At 49.9% G+C, this 24,947-nt stretch overlaps 3 protein-coding genes across 15 annotated transcripts in view; 1 reads left to right on the top strand and 2 right to left on the bottom strand.

The window, feature by feature from the left end:
- LOC122165188 (myosin phosphatase Rho interacting protein) overlaps nt 1–4,048 on the top strand; it is a 57,960-nt gene extending 53,912 nt beyond the window's left edge. For 7 of the 11 annotated variants that reach the window (XM_042827955.1, XM_042827953.1, XM_042827951.1 and 4 more), the window contains one exon: nt 3,049–4,048. In XM_042827955.1, the coding sequence (XP_042683889.1) occupies nt 3,049–3,120 (72 nt within the window). In that variant the 3' untranslated portion in view covers nt 3,121–4,048. The other 4 variants (XM_042827956.1, XM_042827947.1, XM_042827948.1 and 1 more) reach the window with 3 other exon arrangements.
- A 3,764-nt stretch (nt 4,049–7,812) lies between these two features.
- Nucleotides 7,813–9,999, bottom strand: PLD6 (phospholipase D family member 6). Its single transcript, XM_042827958.1, has 2 exons — nt 9,609–9,999; nt 7,813–9,165 (listed from the first exon to the last, which is right to left on the bottom strand). Exons 1-2 carry the CDS (start codon nt 9,997–9,999, stop codon nt 8,927–8,929), a joined length of 630 nt encoding a protein of 209 aa, XP_042683892.1. The 3' UTR covers nt 7,813–8,926.
- Nucleotides 9,101–22,261, bottom strand: FLCN (folliculin). Of its 3 annotated transcripts, XR_006170424.1 has the most exons (14): nt 22,007–22,261; nt 20,998–21,277; nt 20,026–20,172; nt 19,117–19,338; nt 18,490–18,650; nt 17,837–17,928; nt 16,921–17,111; nt 15,670–15,783; nt 15,198–15,321; nt 14,777–14,908; nt 13,212–13,317; nt 11,491–12,435; nt 10,576–10,751; nt 9,101–9,165 (listed from the first exon to the last, which is right to left on the bottom strand). XR_006170424.1 is itself a non-coding variant. In XM_042827957.1 (12 exons), the coding sequence occupies exons 2-12, from the start codon at nt 21,244–21,246 to the stop codon at nt 12,234–12,236; spliced, it is 1,740 nt and encodes a 579-aa protein (XP_042683891.1). In that variant the 5' UTR covers nt 21,247–21,277; nt 22,007–22,261; the 3' UTR covers nt 11,026–12,233. The 3 variants fall into 3 exon arrangements, 1 of the variants encoding a protein (XP_042683891.1); XR_006170425.1 differs by lacking the exon at nt 10,576–10,751 and having other exon boundaries at nt 9,150–9,165; XM_042827957.1 differs by lacking the exons at nt 9,101–9,165; nt 10,576–10,751 and having other exon boundaries at nt 11,026–12,435.
- Between the last annotated feature and the right edge of the window lie 2,686 nt (nt 22,262–24,947).

Raw genomic sequence — 24,947 nt, 5'->3', positions numbered from 1 at the left:
CTTTGATCTTTCACAGGTGGACTGTCCCAGAATTTGCTCCCCACTGTCAGTTGAAGTTTAGGTGGTAGAAAAACACACAGCATTCCGGGTTTTGCAGGGTTCATCACTGTAAGATTGTGGGTCTTTATGTGGAACAGTGATGTCTGGAAGCTGGGCATATTTAACACACGCTTTCCTTGTGTGTTAACACAGCACAGATGGCCCTGTGTTTTTCTGGCCCTTCTGTATTGCTGTCGGTCCCAGATGCCAATAATTCTGCCTGGTGCTCCTGCTTGGCATGCTGGCTGCCAGCATTGCACGCTGCCTGGTGCTGTGGGACCACAGAGATACGAAGGGCACACAGAGCTGCTCACAAAGCATCCTCACACGTGGGTCAGTCAGCAGGACGATCGACATGGGCACATTGCTTTGCCTCTCCCCCCCCAGGCAGCGGGGGTCTGATGCTGATGTTGGAAGTGGTTGGGACCTGGGGCAGAGTGAGAAGCCAGCAAGCAGAGGCTTCTAGCTTGGGAAGCAGCTGGCATGCAGCTCTGCAAGCAGCAGGTGTCAGCGTGGGGTGCCTGTGCTGCCTCAAGTCAGCAGGGAGCAGCTCGGGGTGCACCCAAACCTGCAAGCTTGCTGTCCCAAGTCCAAGGGTTGGTTCCCCATCACCACTTCAGCTCAGAGTATTTATCTTGCTGTGCTCCCATGTGCTGTTGGTAGGACCCCCGGGGAAGGAGGGCTGTGCCAGGGCACTCTGCCTGCTCACATCGCTGTGTGGGGGGGAGGGGGAGGCGGCTGGGCTGCGCGGACGCCAATGCCTGTAGGATTTATGAGCTTTTTGTTTTGTTTTCTTTATTTTGCTTTCTCCTCCAACAGTCCGTTATTGAGCAGGTCTCATGGGATAACTGAAATGAACCCGAGTCCAGGTTCCCTGCCACGTAGGTAATCACACCGGCACCCACCGAGCGGCACAGCTGCCCACTGGAGCGGCCCTCGTTGCATGCACTGCTCACACCTCCATGGCAAATGAGAGCCCTTCTCTTAATGACCCGTTGGTTCATCTGTGGTGAATGATAGTATGGGAGGAGGGGAGGAGCATTTTCTCTGCTCTTCCTGGGGAATATGGCTTTCTCACCTTTCTTTTCCTCCCACCCTCCCCAACACAGCAAACAGCACGGAGTGGATTTGGACGCAGTGGGGCACATTTTCCTGTTGGCTTTGTTGGGAGTGTGGGATGCTGAGTGTGCATGCTTGAGTTGACTGCGCATGCCTCAGACTAAACTTCAACGCCACGGGGGTCCCATGGGAGAACCTTTTTTGCTGTTAGCCAGGTGGAGGAGTGGATCAGTGCTGCCTGTAGATGCATTTCCCACTGAGGTCTGTAGTATGCAGTAGTGCTCCTGGGCTCAGCTGCAGAGGGGATTTTCAGGCTGCCCCCAGTTTTCTCTGTAGCTGCTGCTGTAGGTTATTTGGGTGTTTCCTTGTCCAGTGACCTTGCGCTGCTGCCCAGTGTCCACCCACTGTTCATCACCACTTGGCACCACACATCCTACAGGATTCCAGGACCATCTAGCAGAATGGTGGGAAATGAGCATGATCCTAATGGCACAGACACTGAGGAACTGGAGCAGTAGTTAATTTTCCTGGCCCACGGTAAAGGCTGAGGTTAGGGAATGATGAAGGGATAGCTGGGGAGCCTCAGGGGCTCTGGTGGAAGATCCCCTATCGCAAGCTTCACCCTGCATTACTCTCCCCTCATCAGTAGCTCACATTTCATTGTGAAATCCCTAAGGGCTGGATTTGCTGGAATCTGTACCGTGAGGCAGAACAGCCTAATGGCTTCTGGTGTCTGGTTCCATATAATTAGAAATCGAATGTGCAAACTGGAATGCATGGGTTGCTGCTCATTTAAACAGCCCAAAGCTGACTTTCTGCAGGAAGGGCATGCTCAGACTTGGGTCCCGAGAGGCTCTGCTGTCAATTGGAAAGAAAGAATGCACTGTGTGAATGCAGAGCATTGCGATGCTTCGTTTCCATGCTACTCCCCGATGCTGTTCTGTATTTGTGAGCATGGGGGAGGAATGTTAAAAACAGTGATTATGAGAATGAGCACAGCTTCTTAGCACCGTGTCCTGCCTTGATAAACCCATGTTGAGCAAAACATGGCTCAGAAGTGCAAACTCTGTGATGACCAGGCAGTGCGGTCAAGGAAATGGAGCAAGAGCCCCCTCATGGTGGTTACACATTAGTAGAAGGGTTTCCATGTGGGTCTGTGCCTGCTGGAGCTGCCATGTGCTGCAGAGTGGGTCGATTGCAAGATGAGTGGTAAGGCTGCTGCAATTCTTGCATTGTATCACCAGGAAATGGCAGCAGGATGGAGGGAGGGCTGACTGCCAGCCCTGTGTGGCTCCCTCGAGTGACTGCAGGTTAAATCTGTCCTATCAGGGCCAGATTTGTTTGCTGATAGGACTGCACCCCTCATATAACTCTTCTGTATTTCCAAGCTCAAGCAACAGAAGATTGTATTAACAGTGTTGCTGAAAGCTGGCAAGGCAGGGTTTGGTTGAATAGCTCCATTGAATCTGGATGCTGAATCTGCCATCACATCCTGCTGGACCCAAAGAAGTGAGCCCTGTGTCACCCCATGTGGCAGGAAGGTTAGGGCTGGGTGATGAGAGGTGGCATTGGCACTGGTGACAAAATGCAGTTCTCGGGGCTGCTTGAGCAAAGTGCACAGGTGGAGCAGAGCCTGCCCCGTGCTGCAGCCCTGCAGGTGTATGGCAGTGAGTCCTGGTCCCTGCGGGCTGTGGGATCGCGTCCCACCCGGAGCTCGCCCCATTTCCAGCAGCATTAAGCTCACTCATCTGCTTTGGTCCGTACCCGGTTAACCTGCACTCTCAGCTCTCTCCAGGCACCGTAACCACACCCCACGGCTGCTGTCTCCTCCAGCATGCCCCACTAATCTCTCTGGGATGGCCTCCCCCCCTGCTGCCCACATCCCCCCATCCGCGTGCCCCCTGCCGCCCGCCCCATCCCACCTCTTGTCTGTCTTTTTCTCCCTCCCAGAGCCTGAAGGAAGGCCTGACCGTGCAAGAACGCCTGAAGCTTTTTGAATCCAGGGACTTGAAGAACGACTAGCTCTCCCCGCTCCGCTTCACCACGCGCACCTCTCGGCTTGAGGCAGCACAGCACCAGCACCGTTCGTCCCACGCCGCTCACCGCCGTCCTCGCTGACGTTTGGCCCCACAGCTCCCTCACCACCCCCCTTTTCCCCGCTTGTGAGACGCTTCTGAGACTCTTGAGAGGGAGAGGAAGGGATTGGGCTGTGGGTTTTGTGGGTTATTATTATTATTATTATTATTTTTTCCCCTCTTCAGCGCTTTGTAGGAGAACCCTTCCTTTACTGTAAACCATTACACTAAGTGTCAGTATTAAGGCTCAGTAGCCTGTGAATAAGCTAGCTCCGTCGTACCAACGGCTTGGTATGCACGCAGGGCTGGGTGGCGGGGGCCATCCCTCTTACTACTGTCACGAGCCCCCAGTGCTCAGAGCACACCGGGAGCTTCATTTGCCGTTGATTGCGTCGACTGCATCTCTTGCACCTGCAATAGGGGAAAGCCTGTGGGATGCTGCCGGGGTGCCTGGAGGAGCCACGCCTGGCTGGCAGAGGACACAGTGCCCGGGCACCAGCATTGGGTAGGGGCTGCTGTGGGCACCTGGTGCGCAGGGGAGGGGGGGAAGCGTTCCTGGGGCCGAGCTGTGAGGTCACTTCTTGCCTCTCCTAGATCCAGCCCAGCACTGGTTTGTTGTTTTTTTTTTTTTGCTGTTACTCCCTTCCTGTCATTGAGTCCCGTGTACGTTAGGGTCTGTGCGCATGTGAAACTCCCTTTTCCTAGTCCAAGGAAAGTAGAGTAGAAAGTAGAGCCAATATTGACTGAAAATGCACAGTGCTCAATGCATATAATGCTCCTTTTTTATCAGCTTCTTGAACTCAACTCTTCCTGTCAGCAGGGCAGCTCCTATTTTAATTCGTTTATCTTTTCCTGAAATAAAAGTCTGAAAACCAGCCTGTGTTTCAGACCTGCTCAGTCACAGCAGCTTCTGTATGCGGAGCAGGAGGTGCCACGAGGTCCATAGGTGAGTGCAGAGCTCGGTGCTGGCTGCAGGAGCATCTCCACATGCTTTGTGCACCTACACAGCCCCGGCTGTGAGTGGGGTGAATCATTGCCCCATCGCTCCCCAGTCTGACACGGCTGCATCACTTTGGATTTCGGGAGATTTTTAGGTGGAGCTGAGCTGATTCTTGACTTCTCTGTGCTCACCTGAGGCGGAAGCAGGTGTGTGCTGATTTGGGTCTCTTTGGGCATGGTGTGTGGCCAGCTGGGAGGTCCATCTGCAAGGATAGAGCTCTCACTGAGTGCTCCAGCAGTGCCACCAGGCATACAGAGATGTTCTGCGCTGCGCCTCCGTACCTGGCTGTGTGTGGGAATCCTGGAGATGGCAGCAGGGATCCTCAGCCACTCGGATATGAAGGCTCTTCCCTCTCCAGCAGGTGTCCACCCTCTCAGATGTTCTGCTGTGCAGCCTCACCCCAGTCTGAGCTCACCGTAGTGTTCTCCATCATCCAAGCACTGGAGGAGCCTTGGTAGCCCAAGCCTGGAAGAGGGACTTTTGGTGATCAGGTGTGTGCATGGGGCCTCTGCCAGCATCTTGTGTGACTGCAGGCTGGGTTTGGTGGCACTGGCTTGCACGGGCTTTGCTCTGCTCTTGGGATGCTTCCTTGCCCCGTGCTCTCCTGGCACATGGAGCGAGGATGGTACATGGCATCATCACTGTCACCACTCATCTCTCCCAAGGCTGCACTGGATACAGGAGAATGCCTTCCTCCTCTCAAGAAGCACAGCAGGACTTTGTCCTTCTCAGCCACCTGAGCAGAATGTGCTGATCTCCCTCTTGCTATGTGGACTCCAACCATTCTTATGTTCCCCTGGAAAGCCTTGCTTTACTTTGCTGACTGTTATTTTAACCACGAGCACCACAAGGGCCACAGCTTGCTATTTCACTGCACAGCACATGGGAGCTGTGCAGGATGGGCACTGACTGATGCCACTGAGCACTGTAACTCCCTAAGAGAGGATGCTGCCTGCTGCACATGTGGTTGTACCCAGCTCTGGCTGTCATGCCTGGAACCATCTGATTGCTTTGCCCAAATGGGAGCTTTCACCCTTATTCCTTAAGGCAGAGAATGGTGGATGTGGTGCAGCTACGTGGGTGCTGCAGGAGGTGTAACCCAGTGCAGGGAGACCAGTGCCAAATGGACTGACCACAGCTTTTGGCTCAGCACACATCATTGTGTTCGTGTGGTTTGTGAAAGCAGGTGACGAAGGGCTAAAAGGTGCTGCAGTGGAGATGGAATTGGGATTTGCTGGGGTTACTGCTATTGGGGAAGCTTGACTTAATGCACAGCTGCTCCAGCCCTTCAGGGGGCTGATGGAAATGCCCTTCCCTGAGTTCTAAAATACCATGAAGCAAATTGGGGATGCTCTGTGCCGTACCTTCCTGCAGCAGCACCATCTGCTGGGGGTGTGCATCCCATAAATGGGAACAAAACAGGAGCACCGCACAGCTGCACAGCAGGAGCAGTCTGGGGCAGGGCCTGGGCTCTCCCCTGGCCTCTCTCCAACGCTGGTGGCAGCCCTCAGCCTCAGCGAGAGAGAGGGGAAGGGCAGCTCCAACGGACAGTGGGGAATGGGGTGATGGCTGTGGAGAGAACAAAGCTGGCCAGAAAAGTGATGGCAGTGATCTGGGGTTGTCCCGCTTCTCTCCTGCTCTGGGCATCATTCATCCTCTTGCCACTGAAGTGACACAGCTGCAGGTGCAGACAGTGCCTGTAAGAGATACTAGGACTTATTTTCATCTTCTGCATAAAATCCTCTCGCCCTCAGCACTGTAGCACAGCTCACAGCTGCTGCGTTCCTATGCTGCCGATGCAGAGCTGTTTGCTGTGACCACTTATGCACACAGCACGGCTTGCTTTGCCTTTCCTCTTCCCCATCCTCTTTTTTAAAAGCAAAAACGCTTTGTTACTCTCTTTTGAACGTAAATAATTTAAAAGCTGTATAGTATTCCAAGTACGCAGTGTAAATATTTGTGACTCAGAAATCAGCAGAGGGCTCTCGTTTGTGACAGCGTTACGGTTTTGATGTCACTGGCCGGGTGAGAGCCGTCACCCCCTGCCTGCCTGCCCCGACGGGCTCTGCTTTGCACTGTTAGGAATAGCTTCTCATGCCTTTTCTGCTGCCCTACCCTTGAGTTTCGATGATACCTGTCTGAAGAATGCACACGGTCGGTTTGAGAACTACAGTTACAACTTTACTGCGCCGTCAACTTTTTTCTACCCTTGAACTGAATGGCTCCACCACGGAGCAGAGCAAAGCACCGCGTGGGGCAGCGCATGCAGTGCTGCGTTTGGGCTCTGTGCAGGTGCTGTGCAAGGCAGCAGGGGTTCTGCCAGGAAGGACAGCTCATCCTGCATGGACACACAGCCTGCAGCACAGCACTGCCCAAATGCTGAGTGCACCAGCGCCCAGTGCTGCACGCAGCCCCACAGCAGGGGATGCAGAAATGCAATGTGTGAGGACAGGGCAGGGAGGGGAGGCTCACCTCACAGCTGCAGCTTTGAGACAACCGAAAGAAGGCAGGGGTGCGGAAGCTGCTGGCAGAAACCTGATAAGCCCATCAAGGTGGTAGCAGCTGAAGGCAGCCAGCTGGCCGTGAGCTGGCAAGTAATTAGTGCAATTATAAACAATTGTTTTCTCATTCTTCCTTCTTTACACATTGACAGTGCACAGGATGTGACAAGAACACTAACTCTATGTTCTAAACCAGAGAGAGCAAAGTAAGTTGCAAGATGCTAAAGGTGATGGCAGGTAGGCGATAGATCAGAGCGCACAGCCCTTGACCCTTTCCTGGGACCTGGCGATGTGGATGGCTCCAGATTGTAAAGAATCAGTTATTTGAAAGGATAAAGATTCGGGGAGAGAGAAAGGAATGCTGCAAGTCTTTGGGTGGCATCAGCAGCGGTCAGCACTGGTGGTGCACAGCATAAGCCACTGCCCAAACCGCAGCCGCGGGACTCCTGCGTTGCAACACATGGTGCGTCCGCCCTTGTACTGAGAGCTCTGTGCTCCTAATGGAAACGATGAGGGGCTGCGAGCAGGAGCTGAGCACAAGATTACGTGCCCAGACGCAGCAGCTGCCCCCCACACTAACCTGCATTTGGCAGCAGCGATGCTGCAGCATGCACACAGCACCTGTGCAGGTGGGGACGCTGCTGCTGGCAAACCTGCGGCTGGAGCCCAGCACAGGAGGCCAGGGAGCACAGCCGTGCTGCAGCTCTGGCTGCATGCAGCCCCAAGGGCCTCTCTTGCATCAGATCCATCCAGGAAACGATGCATCGCACGTGATTCCATTCCCTCTGCCAGGGGCTCCCGCTTCTCCGTGTGCACGAGTTCCTCGCCTCTTCCCTCCTCCTCTCTTCCACTCCTGTTTTATTCACTGCTTTTCGAGGAATCTCTGTTCCTGGTAACTGTTCTCTGTAATAGAAACATCACTTTTTTGTCACTGTATTTATTCCTTATACAGCCGTGTGCGTCATGCTAGGTTCCCATGGATGTAGCTGATCATTTTTATTTTGTAAATATAATTACCTAACTTTACGTAAACGATATCCTAATAAACTATTTTTGCACCACCCTTTGCATGCTGTCAGTGCAGCCTGTGTTTGTTCCAACGACGAAATGACGCAAAGAAAGCAGGAGGCAGAGCCTGAACGGGGTGAACTGTCTGCTTTTATAGTTACATTTCACAAAGAAAACACAACAAGTATAACTTTAACAATAAAATATTTAAAGGAGCATATATTTAAACCTGCTGAACCAGACTTACTACAGAATAAACCGCCTCAGCTCCTCCCCCAGCTGCTACATCACAGATTTAATGCATGGTTTTGTCTCCCCACGCCCATGCCAACTCTCTCCAACACAACAAAACAAACCCTCAATCCGATGATGTTCCCCCACATCCTGAACAACACCCTATGGATCTCCAGGAACTTGTAGTGATTTGGATCTCGGAACCAAGCAACCCACCAGTGCAAAACACTCCAGGTGATGTGGAGTTTGTCTGAGAAAAGTGGCACGTTAACACTGCGAGGTGCAGCATTTGTAGGGAGCAGTTTAAGCTCTAACTGGATCAGCAAACACAGCTGCACTAAAAGTTGCAGGCAATGCTGCAAGTTACACTGCAGCTGCAGTTGCTCTTCAGACGAGGCCAACTGTGCCCACAGAACAGCTTCAGTTCTTTCTGGGGACTCCCTGCACTGCACTGCAGGAAGATGAGCTGGCACGGCTGTCTGCTCTCACACACTGACACTGGAACTCTACTAACCTCAAACCAGAGGAAACTCATACCCAAACCAAACCTTCCCATTTCCCAGATCTCCTTTCACAAACTGTCAATAATTCACGCAAACAAAAGAACAACCACAGTGACATCTCCACCTACACAGCCCCCAGTTTTGCTGCAGCCCTCACAATCCTCCTTTCAGGGTACAGCTCCATCCCACAGCACCACGAGCTGGAGAACGCCCAGCTCCCTGCACAAGTCCTGAGCGCAGCTCAAACCTCACCTCCCCCATTGCAGGGCACAGCCACCAGCCTGCCCACAGCAGCCCATTGCTCGTGTCCTCACAGAGCCCATCAGCTGGGTCACTGCTGTTCAGCACACGAGGCACCTGTGGCAGTTCAGGGTAGAGAGCACTTCAGCTCAGGAGGAACTTAACGAAATTACAACCAGATGGGTAATACATCGATGGCTATAGATAATAATAAACCCCCTGAGTGCCATCTGTTCCACGCCCCTCCAGCTCAGAGAAGCCACTTAATCATTTTCTTTGGGAAAAAAACATGTAGTTGCTAGGGTTGCACTCTTCCCAAATCCTTTCAAACTCATCCAGAAAAGGCTGCACGTACTCTGTGTCCTCCATGATCACCACGTTCTCCTGGTTGCTATGGATGGCCTCCATGGTCCAGTTGAGGGAGCCTGTAATGAGCAGCTTCTTGTCCACGATGGCAAACTTGTGGTGCATGAAGGCCACGTCCTGGTTGTGACGCACCTGGATCCCTACAACGACACGACAAGGACGTGATGGGCAGGGATGGCACCCAGCCCCTCAGCAACGCGAGCCACAAAGGCAGCACCTGGAGAAGTGCCACCAAAGGGAAACGACGAGGGGCTGCAAGGAGCTGAGCACAAGATACGTGCCCAGGCACAGCACCCAGCCTGACCTGCATCTGGCAGCAGCGATGCCGCAGCATGCACACGGCGCACTGCAGCTGGGCACAGTGCTGCTGGCAAACCTGCGCTGGAGCCCAGCACGGGACACCGGGGAGCACGGCCGCGCTGCAGCTGTGCGCAGCCCTAAGGGTCCCTCTCGCATCAGATCCATCCAGGAAACGACGCATCGCATTCCCACCAAGCGAGTGCCACCGGCTGGGCCCGGCACCGGGCACCACGGCGGGGCCCTGAGCGCGCCAACGGCGGTGGCATCAGCGGCAGCAGCTCACCCAGCAGCCGCAGCACGCCGATCTGCGAGCCCCTCAGCGCCATGTACTGCGAGTCCGTCACGACGCGGACGCGGACGCCGCGGCGGTGCAGGACGCAGACGGCCCGGCCCAGCTCGGGGCTGGAGAAAGCGAAGAGGCAGAGCTCGAGGGAGCGGCGGGCGGCCAGCAGACGCCGCAGGAGGCGGCTGAGGGAGCAGTCCGAGCGCGGCAGCGGGCACGGGCACGGCGCGGGGCGGCCGTCGCGGCCCTCCGCCTCGGCCAGCAGCTCCTCGGTGCAGCAGGGCCGCGACGGGAAGAAGAGCACCTCGCGCACCCGGCGCCGCCGCCGCGCCGCCAGCAGCCAGGCCAGCCCCAGCCCGATCCCCAGCCCCAGCGCCAGGCCCGCCCGCATCGCCGCGGCCCCGCGCCGAGCCGAGCCTGGCAGCACGCGGCCCGCGCCTGGAAGCGGCCGGCCTGAAGGCGACCGCGAGCGCTCTGGGCGGGTGCCGAGTGACGGCAAAAGCAGCAGCCGCGTGCGGAGCTGCGGGAACTCAATGCACAGCCCGCACAGCCCCGCCGGCCCGCGCACGCCTCCGGAGCGCGTCCACGCGCCGCTCCGTTCGCTCGGCAGCGGCCCGCTGGGGTTCGCGGACTCTGGCGGCTGCCGCCTTCCTTCGTGCAGCCGTGCGGGAGCCATTGGGGAGCGCCGCCGCACCTCCCTGCCCGCTGCGATGGAAGCGCGGCGTGAAGCCTGAGCTTGGGCTCACCTTTCTCCGCACGCAAACACGGACGTAGGCGGGAACCGAGGGTTACGCGGCTTTAATGCTTGGAGGAACGATGCTTTAGAAAGCAGGCGGCTCAGCTGTCAGAACATCTGAACGCCACACGGCTGGCCTGCTGTTGCACAGCTCTGGACTGAACCAGAACAGCTTCGAAGCAGAAAAATTACTTGATCACATGTAAGGTAGCCCCGAGAACAAGCACCAACCTTGTACTTGAGATCCTGACTCACTAGTCCATGCTTTTCTATTTGCTGCTGCCATTTTTGTTTCCCTATCAGTGGACTCTATCCCATTTATTACTCAAAGTTTCCTTTCCTGTGGCTTGTGTACCTTTTCTCCCTCATTTCCTTATTGACGATGGGAAAACGCCTTTCTCGGAACCCTGAAATTAAATAACTGGTTGATTAACAGGGTAATGCTTTTTTTTTTTCTAAGTATGTTTGCTGTCTGAATATCCTGTTTCTATGTCCAGCCAAGCATTGTCAATTAAGTTAGCAGTAGCTCTTGTTCCACTCATGTAACAAACATTAAAGTTAAGAGGCTCTTAAATGCTGCACATTAGATCTGGGCTAAGGTGCAGGAACTTGTGAATCAACTGCTGCTTCCCCCAACCCCAACACACACACACTTAAATCAAGACAAAATGAGGCTTTGTCCATTTTATAAAAATAGCTCTTAATGAGATTTAATGTCTGTCTCCATTTTACAGATGTTCCAGACAAAAGCAACCTGCATATTTTATACAGAACAGAACTGGTTACAAGTTGGAACACCGGCTCTGAGCTCCATTCTTGTCCCAATGAGAGCAGTAGGTCACCTGGGTCAAACCTGCCTCGAGCTGGAAACAAACAGCTGTGGTAACGTCAAGTTTTCCCAAGAATGATCCAGGACAAAAACGCCATGACTTCACAACAGAAACAGTGATTCCTTACAATGCAGTTAAGGAATGTCTGTTTAGGTCATATAAAAACTGCACCAACGTTGTCTTGAACTATTAAGCATTCAAAATGGCTACTATAGAGTTATATAAGAAGGGAGCACCTACAGGTTGGATCTGCTTAACTTAATTAGGTAGCTAGAAAACTATTTCTGAAGACAAAAGAACACACCAGAGGCCTTACCCTGGAGAGGTAATCTTCATTATTTGGAAGGTTTGCAACACAGGCAAAACAAGGTGTTGTACCCTCAGGAGGGGCGAGCAGACTGCATTTTGAGACTTGTAGTATTACAATCCTCCCTCCCAGACAGGATTTCCAAAGCAAATGCTGAAACTGTCTCAAGTCAAGACATAAATAAATAGAAGCGGAGTGACTGGACTCCAACAGGATCCTCCTGACTTTTGCTACAGCAGAAAAGTCTCTTCATAAATCTGAGTGGTTTTAAATAATTTACACGTGATCCATACCCTGTGACATCACTTATTTTTTGGTTCTTGGTCTCTCAGACATTTAGGAGCTGTATGTGAGATTCAGAGAGGTTAGCTACATCCATTCCAGGAGTTCTGGATGCTGTCACAGGTCTCCGAGTCTTGCCAATGAAATCTAAAACTGATTAAGCACCATAATGCCTTAGGATGACAGCACGGGATTTTAATTACTTCACGCTGATTCTTTGTGTTGCTGTAGTCTTGAGCGTGCAGGTCTAGGTTTAGAGTTTCAGGACAGACAGCAGCAGTGTTTATTAGCACTTATTAGTCCAGTCTCACAGCAATTAGAAAAGACTCAAGTGACTCTTCAAGTTAGTTTGAGGACCATTAGAATAGCGATGAGGTTTCACTGTCCTAATGCACATGCTGCAGGCTCAGCAGTGGTAACTTGGGGTTCCCTGCAATTATCTGAAGGCAGCAAGTGAGGTTGGGCACCCTTTAGTTCCGAGACTCCGAGGATGTCGGGCTGCGAACTGTTGACATCAGGTGGGACTTGTATGTCTTGCTCAGGCCAGTCATCCAGAACTTCAGAAGCTTGACATTGTCCTCCTCTGCAGCTCCCAGAATGCTCAACAGTTTTTGGGTATCTTCCTTGGGTCTGCTGTCCACTTTGGTGAATTTAAAGAGGACCTTCACTTTACTGCAGGAAAGAGGAACTCCTGTCACCACTACAGTTCACTCGTGTGCATCAAACAGGCAATGAGCACTAACTGCAACTTCTCTCAGCACCTACTGCAACTACACATTAATAAATGTCTCAGCAGTATTCCACAGAGACTATTCTCCAGCTTTCAACAAAGGAAGTGGGGGAAGAAGGGCACAAGGGAGATCAGTTAAGGGGAATTAGTCATTTTCATTAGTAATACATGCGCTCCTACTCTTCTTCATTCTTGTTAGAAGTAAAATAATTAGCTCTGACAACTGGGAATCTCCCTGGGAGGCTCATCACTGCCCATCTGGCCTTGAGATAATTTCTCAACATCGTACCATTCTGTGAATTATTTCACATGACTGTTTGGTCTTCCTCTCTAACTGCCTGCATCTTTGAAACGTGCTGCCTGCAGGCACAGCCATGACATCTGTTTGGCACGTTCCCTGCACTGGAACACAGGGTTCATGGACAGGCTTATATGTTTGCATTCTTAATCCTCATCCTGTGTGTAAGGCCGACAAGTATTGTCACGTAGGTGAACTCCAGATGCAAGAACTGAAGCGTAAAGGTTAAGAACTGCTGAAAGCCAAAGAAGAGAGGATCAAAGCAGAATTCTGACACTCTCATCTCCCATGAGTAAAGCTGACTGCTCTCAAGACTGAAGTAGAAGTTATCTGACTACAAGTTTGCCCTGTGCTCTAGTGTAACCATTCCAGGATTCATGCCAAAGCTGTTTCTCTGACTGCAGCAGGAGCAGTACTTACTTCATCCACTCCTCTTTCAGGCAAACAAGGCACTGATCCACAACATCTACAGAAAGGTTCTGGTTGGTCAGAGCAGCTTCGATCTTGTTCAAGATTGTAGGACCAACTGCAAGATCAGAAAGAAGGGAAATGGTGAGAAATAGGATTTGCAATCTATAGGTGGTAACTGACAGCTTTGCTGGTAATACCAAGGACTGACCCATTTATCCTGAGTACCTGCTGGAATTACAGGTGAATACCTGTTTATTCCACCTCCTAGTCTGTTACAGAGTCCTGGTTTGCACTCATTTCTCACCAGTACTTTGACCTGGTGCATCAATGCAGTTTCTTTCTATATGCAGAAAGCTGAAGCATTAATAACAGCACAGCCAGTTTCAGCACAGAACATTACCTCTGAACTCATCACACCAAATTCCTGCTCAAGTCAGGAAGAAATCTACCTGTTCTAGAAGGTGAAAGAACAGGCCTCCACAGCCTGCCTTCATTTCACATGTTTTTAGAGGCTATAAAAGATCATTCCACTAATACACCTCTGATCCAAGATGCAACGTTGAATTCTGTACAGGATCCTGGGACATGCACACAGGTTCAGGGGCCCTTGTTTATAAGGCTCACTTTTAAAATGAAGTTACAATGAGCTCTATCAATAGCTCAGTACATATGCAAAGCTATGAAAAACCTTCATGCTATTATATACATGCATATGTATAAATAAAAATATACATTAAAAAGCTAACCAACCTGAGGCATCCCTTTCCTGGACAATTTATAGTATTCCCTAGGAGTCTATTTTCCCAGCTCCCTATTGCCTAGTAAGCATGATGCTGTGATTAATAGCCTGTCTTGGACAATTTTTGTCCTAAAGCTCCTAGACATGCCATTATCAGATAGAAAACAGAAAGCTATAATTATGTACATTGGACCTACAGCAGCTGCTGGAGCTCAGAAATAACTCTGCAGAGGGAGTGAATCTTTGCTTTACACTGTACTTGAATGTTCAGTGGACAGAGTTGACCACCTGCCCGTGTCTTTTGAGACAGACAAATGATGCCAATGCGTTTCAGTTTGGACTTCCAGAAAATATGAGATGGGTTGGACCTGACCAGAATCACATCGACTTGCAAGTGCTCAAAGTCACTGAACAAAGCAGGTAAAGGAAGGTCTGCCACTTCTGTATCAGTTATCAGTCCATCGGGTGGAGCGTGGGGCACGATGAGCTACACCACAGTCCTTACACATTTAGCAGCTTAAACCAGAGACATTCAAACCGAACTGATGAGTACTTCAGGATAGAAAGTGCCTGCCATAGTTTTCAAAAGAATTTCCCTACAATTGCTACTGAATCCACGTTACAGAATTCCCATTTCTGAGGATTAATAAGCAAAACACTGATCTGCTAAACAGACTATGGTAGACATAAGCTAAACAGCTGTAAATACTCAGCCCCTGTCCTAGAGAGGTTTGGCCTTCTACTCTGACTTCCTTAAAGGCCAGCACATTAACAGCATAAAAAATGGTTAAAGATCAGGATTCTTATTTTATTCTTCAGGGTCCAAAGCACCCACCTCGATCTGCTGCAACAGGACTGCCACTGGTGACAACAAACTCATACTTGTTGAGGGACTGCTCATCTTCCAGCAGAGTTGGGTAGAGAGTGGAGCGGGTAGCAGCGCGAACTTCCACGAGGACTGCAAACTCTAGAGCAACAGGAACCCAAAACAACATTATCTATAATGGCCCAGATTCTAAAACACAGCTGCAAACACTGCTCCAAAAACCCACGGTTCTGTCAGCTCACAACACTTGGTCAGTAGGAACAGGACTGTCAGCTGTGGTGCTGTTCAACAACTGATCAGGCAGGGATATGGGGAAGGGAAGTGGTGAAGACTGAAGTTCATGCAGCATTTTTAGACTCTCTGATAATTCTGTCATGAAAAATATCAACACCCCTTTAGCAGAATACGAGATGGAAAGGAGAGCTCTTACCAGATGACAATATGTGGGCTGGGATTTGGACATGTGGGCTGAGCCCTAAGAAGTTACACCGATATGCCTCTTCATACTGATCGCTGTAGGGGATGATCCGCACACAACCAACAGGCAGCATGGTCTAAAGAAAGAAGGAAACTTGCTGAGAGAACCAGTGGATATAAATCAGCAAAGCAACTTTCAAGACCAGCCAAGAATTGGAGGACTGCTGATGGAAATATTCTGTTGATCAGAAGGGGAGAGGGGGGATCAGAAATATCTCACTCAGCTTGAAAGAAAGACTGTACAGTTGCTATCTATGGACAACCACAAAATCCAAAGGTTGAACTTTCTTCTCCCCTCACAATCATGTAATTTACAACACATTTTCCAGAAAATGACACATTAGAGGCAGGTTATTATGAAAGCTGGACCTCTCAAACATATGTGAAAACAAGCAGCCAAGAAAAAAAAAGGAAAAGGTCTCTACCCGTAGCACATCAAAAGCAGACTGGACAAGATCCATGTCTCGAGCTTTCCAGATGACCTGGTTCCCCATCAGAACATGCCAAGCCAGCATGCGGAATGCTGAAGCCCCAAGAACCTGAAATGAAACCAAACTGCCCTGTTAGAAAACATGCCACAGAAGAAACTGTCTGGAACCGAAGAGCAGGACATGAAAATTTAGCAAACTGTGTGTGCTGACAGCAGTTCAAAACCCAGTACCAAGATTCAGTATTTCTCTGTCAGGTGCTAAAGATGTCAGACTCATGCAAAGTAATTTTTACCCCCTCTTACAGTTTCAAGAATAAACAGCAGCAAAGTGCCAACGTGCCAAGCAATGATCTGAGCCAGTACCGAGCACAGTAAGAGCACAGCTCAATTTCTACACTCTCTCAAATCCTTCAGCTCTCTGGCAAGATGACACGAATCAGCCTGCTTCTTGGCCTAGTCAGTGGTTGTCAAGATAAATACAGGCCTGCTTGGAATGGAACTGAATAACTTCCATTAGGAGATAACTTTCACCCATTTCTCTGATCTGTGTTATGCTCATAACAGTGATTCTGGCATGAAAGATATAACAATTTTCATAGATAAGCCTCTGAAGGTGGCTACAAGTTGCAATATGGTGCAGTTTAATAGCTTCTAGCATTCCAAATTAGGAGAAAGGAGAACAAGTGGCAGATAAAGAGATATAGCAGGTAAAAAAACATAGGAGCTACTTGTCAAGAGCATCCAGGTAAACAAGCTGGTGTAAAAGTAACTGTGGGTCTTATGCACAAAGCCTTCTCCCTCAGAGTAGCTGGAAGCACTGCTGACAAGCTAAATCCACACAGACTGAACCATTTGTTCTGTTGCTCCCTTTTTTTCTTTTTTTTTTTCCTGAAACACTTTTGTTGTAAGCAAACAATGCTTAGCTTTGAACACGCTGCATAACCTCTGCATTTACTGACACTGCTTTTGGGAAGGACAGAAGTGCAGAACTTGAGAGAAATCACATGATCCCATCCACATGACAGATGATTGGAAGAGGCTCAGGACAAACAGAGCGTGACCTCAGAGACAGCCAGAATCTCAGAAATGCAGTTAACACTGTTACTGCTACGTAGGCACTGCCTTGAACAGGAAACAAATGCAAACTGCAGGAAGGAAATGTATCCTCGTCAAAATACAGTACTGGCAGAATGAGAAGTTATTAGCTTGTGAATTCAGAATCAAAGTAAACTCGTTCCTCTCTCACCTGCCTCATGTGCCTGAGAGAGCGGAAGATGGACAGCCTTCTGTGAGCTACATTCCACCTGCTGCAATCCGGCATCAGGGACGTTTCAGGAGAGCATTTAGAGAGCTCCTGCCCTTCTGCAACATCTGGCTGGGAAGAAGGCTTCTCTTCTTCCTCAGACCCATCCCAGCCTTCTGACTCTTCCTGGAGGTCTAGCAAACAAACAGAAAAAACAACCTGAGTTCTCATTAAAATTGCTGCTATCTAGGACTGGGAATTGCCTGAGAAGTGCCTACACAAACTACAGATAACTGTTTTTGGCTGTATGTGGAGAGAGAGCATTTGGAACACAGTAACTGAAAACAACAGCGTTACAGCCTTAAAGTTTTGCACCTCAGATATAAAATCACCATTGGAAGGTCAACAAGGAACGTTCATCTTTTACAGAACAAAAGGTTGCATCCCCCAACCAGCTGTGCATCCTCTGTGCTTGCTTTAAGGGTCACTGCCACAGCTTTTGCAGATTCTTTTCTAAATGGAGTAATAAAATCATTAAATATGAGAAGAATTTAAAATTCTTTAATTATAGAAATTTGGTAGGACAAAAGAGCAAGAAGAAAGCTCCATATTTTGACTGCAAATTCCTCTGGTTATGGAGATTAATTGGGAAGGCCAGCCCAGAGAACAATAATGACAATGATGCAATGTTACTACAAAACAATAAACAACATAAGTGTATGCAGAGAGCCTACAATGCCAAAGGCCTTGATTTCACATTCCTGGCAGTCACAGGAAAGCACATCAGCTGCTGCAGGGCTACCATTAAGGTGAAGTCCAAGACAGACAGTTGCACTTACTATGCTGGCAAAAGATTTTGATGTTTTACCAGTCACAGCATTCCTAGAGGATCTTCCAGCTCTGGAAACTCTGACCTCACCTGCAAGTTTTTCCATCTGAACAAGGGTGTCTTCAGTTGGAGCTCCCTCCAGAAGTTTTTCTGTGAGTCGGCTGCCACAAGCTTTCAGAAGCCTGGAGACATTGAAAAAACAAGTGGAAGCAGCATTTATTAAGCCTGCTTGCTAAGTGACACAATTTAGAAAGCAATCTGTGTAACAAAATATTCAACCATTAACCAGTATGTGTTTCTTACTGACACACCTATGTGTTCCTTTGTCCCAAGCACCAGTGCATCTTACAGCTGCAGCTGCACAAGGCCTTTCAGTGACTGAGCAACACATCTATCCCCATCCAAGTCACATGCCAGCACTGCATCCCTCTCTGTGGCATCTTTCCATTTGATGAGCAAACACACCGAGGTCTGGGAGTGTCTTTTCTTGCATTTTTCCTTTCCCTCGTACTTCAGTTTTTCCATAGGGAGCTTTACTTCACAGCAACAAGAACTACTTCTGTCCTAAAGCCACCGTGAGGCTTTCTGAGCTTAGCTTCCTCTAATTCAGAGCCTACTTTGCAAAGTCCACCTTACTGCATCACAAGAAACAACCCAAACATTCCCACCCTTTCAAAAAAAAAAAACCAGCAACATCTTCTTTGTGAAGGAGGCCTAGAAGCTAGGAACACAGGTGGTATTACCAAGCAAAGGAAGTGTGCAAACATGCCCACAGGTTCTCGTCGTTGGTCAGCGATGTCAAGGAGCGGGCTGCGTTGCCGTTGCGCTGGTGCAGGAAGGGGGTGAATGCTGTGTTCATCCGCTGGGCTCGCTGAGGGCACCCAAACTGCTCTGCTTCAAACACCTGCAGCACAGGAGGAGGACAGTTGACAGTCTGATAGAGTGCTGACAGGAAACTAACATCACCAAAACGCTGTGGAACAGCCACTGGTGAAAGGGGAGCATCAAACACAGTCACTCAGATGCACTGCAAATAACGAGGGAAGGAAAAAACACCTCATTCTTAGGTTGATTAACATTATCACTGAGTAACACATCTGCTTCCAAAACGTTGCCCTTCACTACTTTGGGTACTTAAATCCTAACGGAGCTATCGTGTGGCAGTTTGGAGTCTGAAAATCATCACAGATGGCTTCAAAGGACAAAGGGGGCCTGTCCCCTCTCTCCTATACACCCAGATACACGCTGCCCTTTTATTCCTTAAAGACCAACCTGACTGCAGTGAGCAAGAGCAGCTTTTGCACTAAGATGCAAAGAACCTCACAATGCTGTATCAATGCTGAGCCAAAAGGACTCACTCGCTGACCCACCTTCAGTGCTTTGCCCTGAAGCTCATCGATGATGCCTCTGATTTTTCCCAACAAGAAAGGCCATGAGTTGATGAGGTAAATCCGGTCCATCATGATAGTGATGATGCTGTACCAGCGCTGGAAACCTCGGGCCAGGCTGTCTTTGATAAAGAAGGTGTGGCTGAACACAAAACCATGCTGTTCGTCTCCAAAAAATATAGGCCCTTCACGTCCTGGGCAGACCTGAATGGAAGGGACACACAGACCAAACAAGCTCAGCTTCATGAGTAATGAACTGCAGAACTAAAGCTTGCTGCTATTTAACAGACATTAGATGAATAAAACAAGCTTGTTTTTGTTTTTGTTTTTTTTTTTTTTAAGGCTGCTATCCAAAACCTGTGGTCAAGCAGACCTCTACAAACATAATAAAGCCTTCAATTTAACTTTATTTTACAGATTTAGCTCAATTCAGCTACAAAATTGTGGAGAAATCACAAGAAACTGCTGATCCTGGCACACAAACACTAGCCTGCAAGGCTCTCCCTCCACTTATATGAGATGCTGAATGTTGGCAGTCTGTAAAGGCCAATTATTTCTCAATACAAAGCAGCAGATGCCAGCATTTTTACACAAACAATTTATCAGTTTATATTAAAAACACACAAACAAGAATCAACCAGCAATAAATGCACAGGAGTGAAAATAAGAAAAACTTCTACATCTCAGAAATGAAGAGGAAAGCATCGCCCAGGCTATCAAAGATCACCCTTAAAAATTCCCACCAACCCCAGAACAAACAGACTTCACATCTTTCTTTCCACCTCCATTCCCTCCTTCTTCCAGACCGTACAGTGCAGCAAAGCAGCACGTTGGATTTGAAGCAGTGTGTGAGGCCCTAAACAGGATTTCTTCCTGGACTGCCAGAGTTACCTCACAGCTCAGACTGCGGACGCAGGCCTGGCGCACAATGCTGAACAGCTGGGGGTGGTTGGGGTGCTGGTGACTGACATACTTGATCGAAGTCTCCTTGTCATGGCTGACAAATCCGGGATGTCCTCCTGCAAGAGAGCGGCAACCCTGAAGACAGAAAAGCAAATGCAAGCATAAATGAACACGCAGATGGCTGAGGTTTCCAACTACCTCTGCATTTTCCCTTCAAAACGTAGCGTGACATTATTTACACACACAGATATCAACTCAGGCATTCAGAACGCAAGCAATTTGAGTCAGGATCAGCACTCGAACTCAGATCCTCAAATGGCACTCTGTGCAACATATGCCAGTTTTCCACTCGTTAATTTGATGGTGATGGCTCTGCAAGCACTACAAGTCAGTTAACAGCACCTGTATAACCAACTGGCCACCAAAAGCACTGGCCATCACCTAAAGGAAAGCAAATAACTCAGATCAAGTAGCTCAGATCAAGTGCTAATAGTAGCCACACTAAAGAACAACTGAGAACGTAGATTTTCTCTACCATTTTAATAGCTTGGAGAGGTTTATTTTTTTTCATTGCTTTTTTCATTTTTTTTGACATTGCTGCTAAAGATTACTATTATTACTATTAATCAGTGTTAGAACCTGGTCTAATGAAGCAAAAAACCCTCGAAGTCTGAGGGAAGCATTTATCACACGTGAAAATCACAGACACAAGGCTTAAAAAGACCTCAACAAAGGATCTCGCCAAAGTCTATTTGCTTAATATCAGTTCCTTCAATTTCTGCCACGGGTCACTGCAGTTTGTAAGGACTTTTTTAGTACCTTCAGTTACATGAATGTATAGGAGTAGTTCACGTGTGTTTTTCCTTCCTCCTAAACACAGCAATTTGAACCGGAGAATCCAAGAGCCCTTTAGTAAAGCAAAGAAGCACCGATGGTCTGTGTACAGGTATTCACACTTGCCTCACACATGTCTGACTTCTTTGGCCCCGGACTGCTGGAGTCAGCGCTAGCACCTTCAGCTGGGCTGTGTGAGCGGATCCTGCTGCTCATCTGGATGCCTCCTTCCTCCTCTTCCGCTTGCTCATTCTGCCCAGAGATATCCCCGCTGCCGGCGCCTTGAGGGAGCGGTGAGTGTAGGACCTCAGTGCAAAAGAGGGTGCGGGGACCGTGGAGCTCACAGAAATGGCAGAGGGCAACAATAGCATTCATAGCGAGAGCTCAGCACATCCGTCAGGGTCTCCTGCGGATGAGCAATAAAAAAAAAAATATATATATATATCTAAATATCAACTGGTGACCATAACAGCTGTCAGAACAACTCCTGGGCCTGCTGGGTGTCAATGCTGATCTATGTCCTCCCAAGAGCTGCTCAGCCAGAGCGTCCAGCACAATTCCACCCTGCGGTGTGCTCATATCTCAGGCTTTGACAGGACAGGCCCAGAGCACGACAATCACCCAGCATTTAGACACCTCAGACTTTGCTGGGATGGGACCAGGCAGAACCAATGCTTCTGCGCTCAGCCATCCTTAAAGACCTCCACGCGAATTTGCCTTGGCCAAACTGATGGAATGGCTGAGGTGAGAAGGGACCTTAGAGCTCATCCAGCCCCACCCCTGCCACGGGCTGGCTGTCCTCCCAGCTCAGGCTGCCCAAGGCTCACCCACAGCCTCGGACACCTCCAGGGATGGGCACCCACCGCTCCGGGAGCGGTGCCAGCGCCTCACAGCCCTCTGAGCAAAGGATTTCTCCCTCGCATCTAACCCAAACCTCCCCTCTTCCAGCCTAAAGCCGTTCCCCCTCGTTCTAACGCTGCAGGCCTATAGGCCCGCCGGGCGCTGCGTGCCCAACCCGGCACCCCGGCTGCCCCCCGGCCGGGCCCAGCCCCGCTCAGCGCCCGGTTCCTTCAGCCCCAACCCAGGCCCAGCTCACCCCCTGCCCACCCCCAGCTCCGCTCCCCTTCCCGCTCACCGCGGCTCCGGGCTCCCCGCCCCGGCCCGTCCCGTGGCTGCAGGCAGCTGACACACGCTGACCGCCGGCCCGTACCATCCCACCGGGCCGATGGGGGGTGGCTGGGGCTGAGGGCGGGCAGCTCCGCGCTGTTCAACCGCCGCCGAAGAGTGGAACGAGGATAGAGACAAAGCAGGACGAGGACGCAGCTGCCGGCAGGACGCGGGCGGGCCGCCAACGAAGCTTTCGGTGCCCTCTTCCCCCCCGCAGAAGCGGGGATGACCGCGGCCCGCACCGCCCTGTCACGGGGCTGGGCGCAGCCACTGCTCGGAGCGCAGGGGGGAGGGACAAGAGAAGTGCCTGCCGACCCTCCTTCCCTCCCACGCTATGCCCCAAACTACCGCCGGGTCGAGCACAGCAGACTCGAACATTCGACATCCAGGGCCCGGTCCTTGGCCGCCGCCTGCGCTCCCAGCCGGACGCTGAGGGCAGAGCGGGGTTGCTCTCCCCCCTGCCAATTCCCCACCAAGTGGTGCGGTCCGCGTCGCGGCCACGTGACCGCCAGCCACAGGAAGGGGCGAGCAGGAAGGGGATCGTGCGCCTGCGCAGTGCGCTCAGCCCGGCGCTGAGGGGCGCCGCCTTCTGAGGGCGCTAAACTTGGGAAGCGGGGGGGGGGAGGGAAGTAACGTGCATCTGCTTTTAGCGGCAGCTGGAAGCGCACGGGTAGCTCCGATCCGACAAAGGGAGCAGACACCTCACCTCTCTTAAAAGTAACACTGTGCTACGATGTTGGTCCTCTGTTGAGCAGCTCCAGCGATGCCCCAAGGGCTCAAGGTCTGGAAAAGGACAAAACAGCCCCTCGACCTGGAACCTTTGGTGCTTTCCAGTCTCAAAATGAGCAACTGCTGGATTTCTCCACCAACCTTTTTACACTGGGGATGATCTCTAAGATTCCAGTCCTAAAGGCCCTTGCATTACAACAAAGTCATTCTGCAGAGCACATCTGGTAATACTGCAGGGCAATTGAACCCTGAGAAGCAGCAGCCAGCGCTGCTAACAATACAGCACAGCTCTGGGTACCAGCAGCCACGTGTGGACTAAAACTTGACCTTCTGCTGAAGAAAACTATACTCAGCTGGTCAGATCGCAACACGAAGATCAGCTCTGAACATAAAAGCCTGCAAATGTCTGATCCAAAGTCCATCTGATCCCAGAGCCAGTGCTGGCCAAGGGCCCGTAGCAGCACTTTCCAAGAAGACAGACTGTGGGCACAAAAATGAAACTGCTTGTTCTACTCGTGGAGAGCTCTGAGAAGCCACCAGAGCAGTTCCTGAGCACAGAGCAGCGCGGGGCACGGACACCTAGCAGCCTCCTGCCGCCAGCCACAATCATGTCCTGAGAACCAACAAGAACAAAAGACCCCCCCCAAAAAAACCTAGAGAAAAAACGCAAATACAAAAGCTCTACTATCTCATTCTTTCAGGCCAACCATTTAAGACAAACTAAGAATGACTCATTTGTTATCTTTATTTTCCAATAGTACATTTAAACAACTTGTCAGGACTAACCTCCTCAGCTGGTGTGGCCATGCAGAAAACATTTCCTAAGTTACACAGATCACCTATGACAACACACACAATGGGTTGCAGTTGCACTGTCTAGTAGAGGTGGGAAGTTGCCTGGAAGGAGGCAACCTGAGTTATGCAGAAGCATGTGGTGCGATGGCAGCACTACAGGTGTGTTAGCAAAGGTCAGTAACTAGGGCTCCCCTGTGAAACAAAAACAGAAGGGGTGCTTGTATGCAGATTCTAGCCTTTTTTCTTTAAAAACAAACAAACAAAAACTTCCACGTAATTTTATTACCAGCTAAGCATGACTGAACTGGACCCCCCTCCGGTGGCTAAGAACTGTAGTTGCAAGTCTAGGGCTCCCTTTAGAGCTGCACTTTCTCTCTTTGCAAATAACGATGCATGAAACTGCGAGTTAGATATCAAAGCATGCACTCAGGATTTTGTGAGCACATCTTCCAGCCATGCACAATGGGAAGAACTAGCCACAGGCTTCTGAGTCTGCAGTTCAGAGAAGCATAGCACACAGTGTTCTTACATTTGATCAAGGGTCCTTCCTTGCAGTAAATACAAATTAAAACCGGAAAGCTCAAGTGTTCTCAAAGCTCACCACAGCCCATGCAATTCGTTCCAAGACTTGAAGGAGCTTCTTCATTAAAAAATCTGGCTTAATTTCAACAGTATCTCAAGACATGCAGATGCTAGACCTTATGCATTTAAATCAAACCATTACTTAAAAGCCCTTTCCCAAAGCACTTCTGGTGAATACTTCCTTACAGATGGGACCTGACTTCAAATTTTCCAACAGCAACTAAGCATGTGCCTCCTTAAAAAACAGATTAAGAAAAATAGGGTAATATATCATTTGAAAATACTACATAGATCTGTCTACCATTCCTTTTGATGTGCAGTATCGATTTATTTTATCTATGTTATGAAAAAAACCCCAGGAAACAGCTGCTGCTATTTACCAGGTGCCTCTACTAAATTGCTTGTAATTCCACAGATATAAAGCCATTCACCAGCTCTCAGAATGTCCATGCTTACTAATAGGAACCAGCAATACGAAAGCTCAGCCACTGCAGAGAGAACATTTCTGGTTCTCCTCAGGCTTCATGAAAGCATTCTGCATGCATTCTTCTCCTGGCAGGTGAGCCTTTGGCAATGAAATGTGAGCCATCACCATTTTTGTTTACATGGCAGTTTGGGATTAGTCATTTGCAGTACTCTACTGCACACAACTGTAAACATTCCCATAACCCAGCTTTGTGCCTGAGCCCACAGCAGAGCTCATCGGCCTTTAACACTTCTACAGTACCAGAGCAAAAAGTTGCATAAGCATTTTCAGCGCTGAAATCACTGCAGGATTAACTAGGGGAAAAAAAAAAAACCAT

The sequence above is a fragment of the Centrocercus urophasianus genome, unplaced genomic scaffold (assembly GCF_019232065.1).
Source record: "Centrocercus urophasianus isolate 14NV4802_14NV808 unplaced genomic scaffold, USGS_Curo_1.0 seq_29, whole genome shotgun sequence".
Classification (NCBI taxonomy): Eukaryota; Metazoa; Chordata; class Aves; order Galliformes; family Phasianidae; genus Centrocercus; species Centrocercus urophasianus.
Note: the sequence above shows the minus strand (reverse complement) of the source record. Positions and strands in the feature narration are given on the sequence as shown.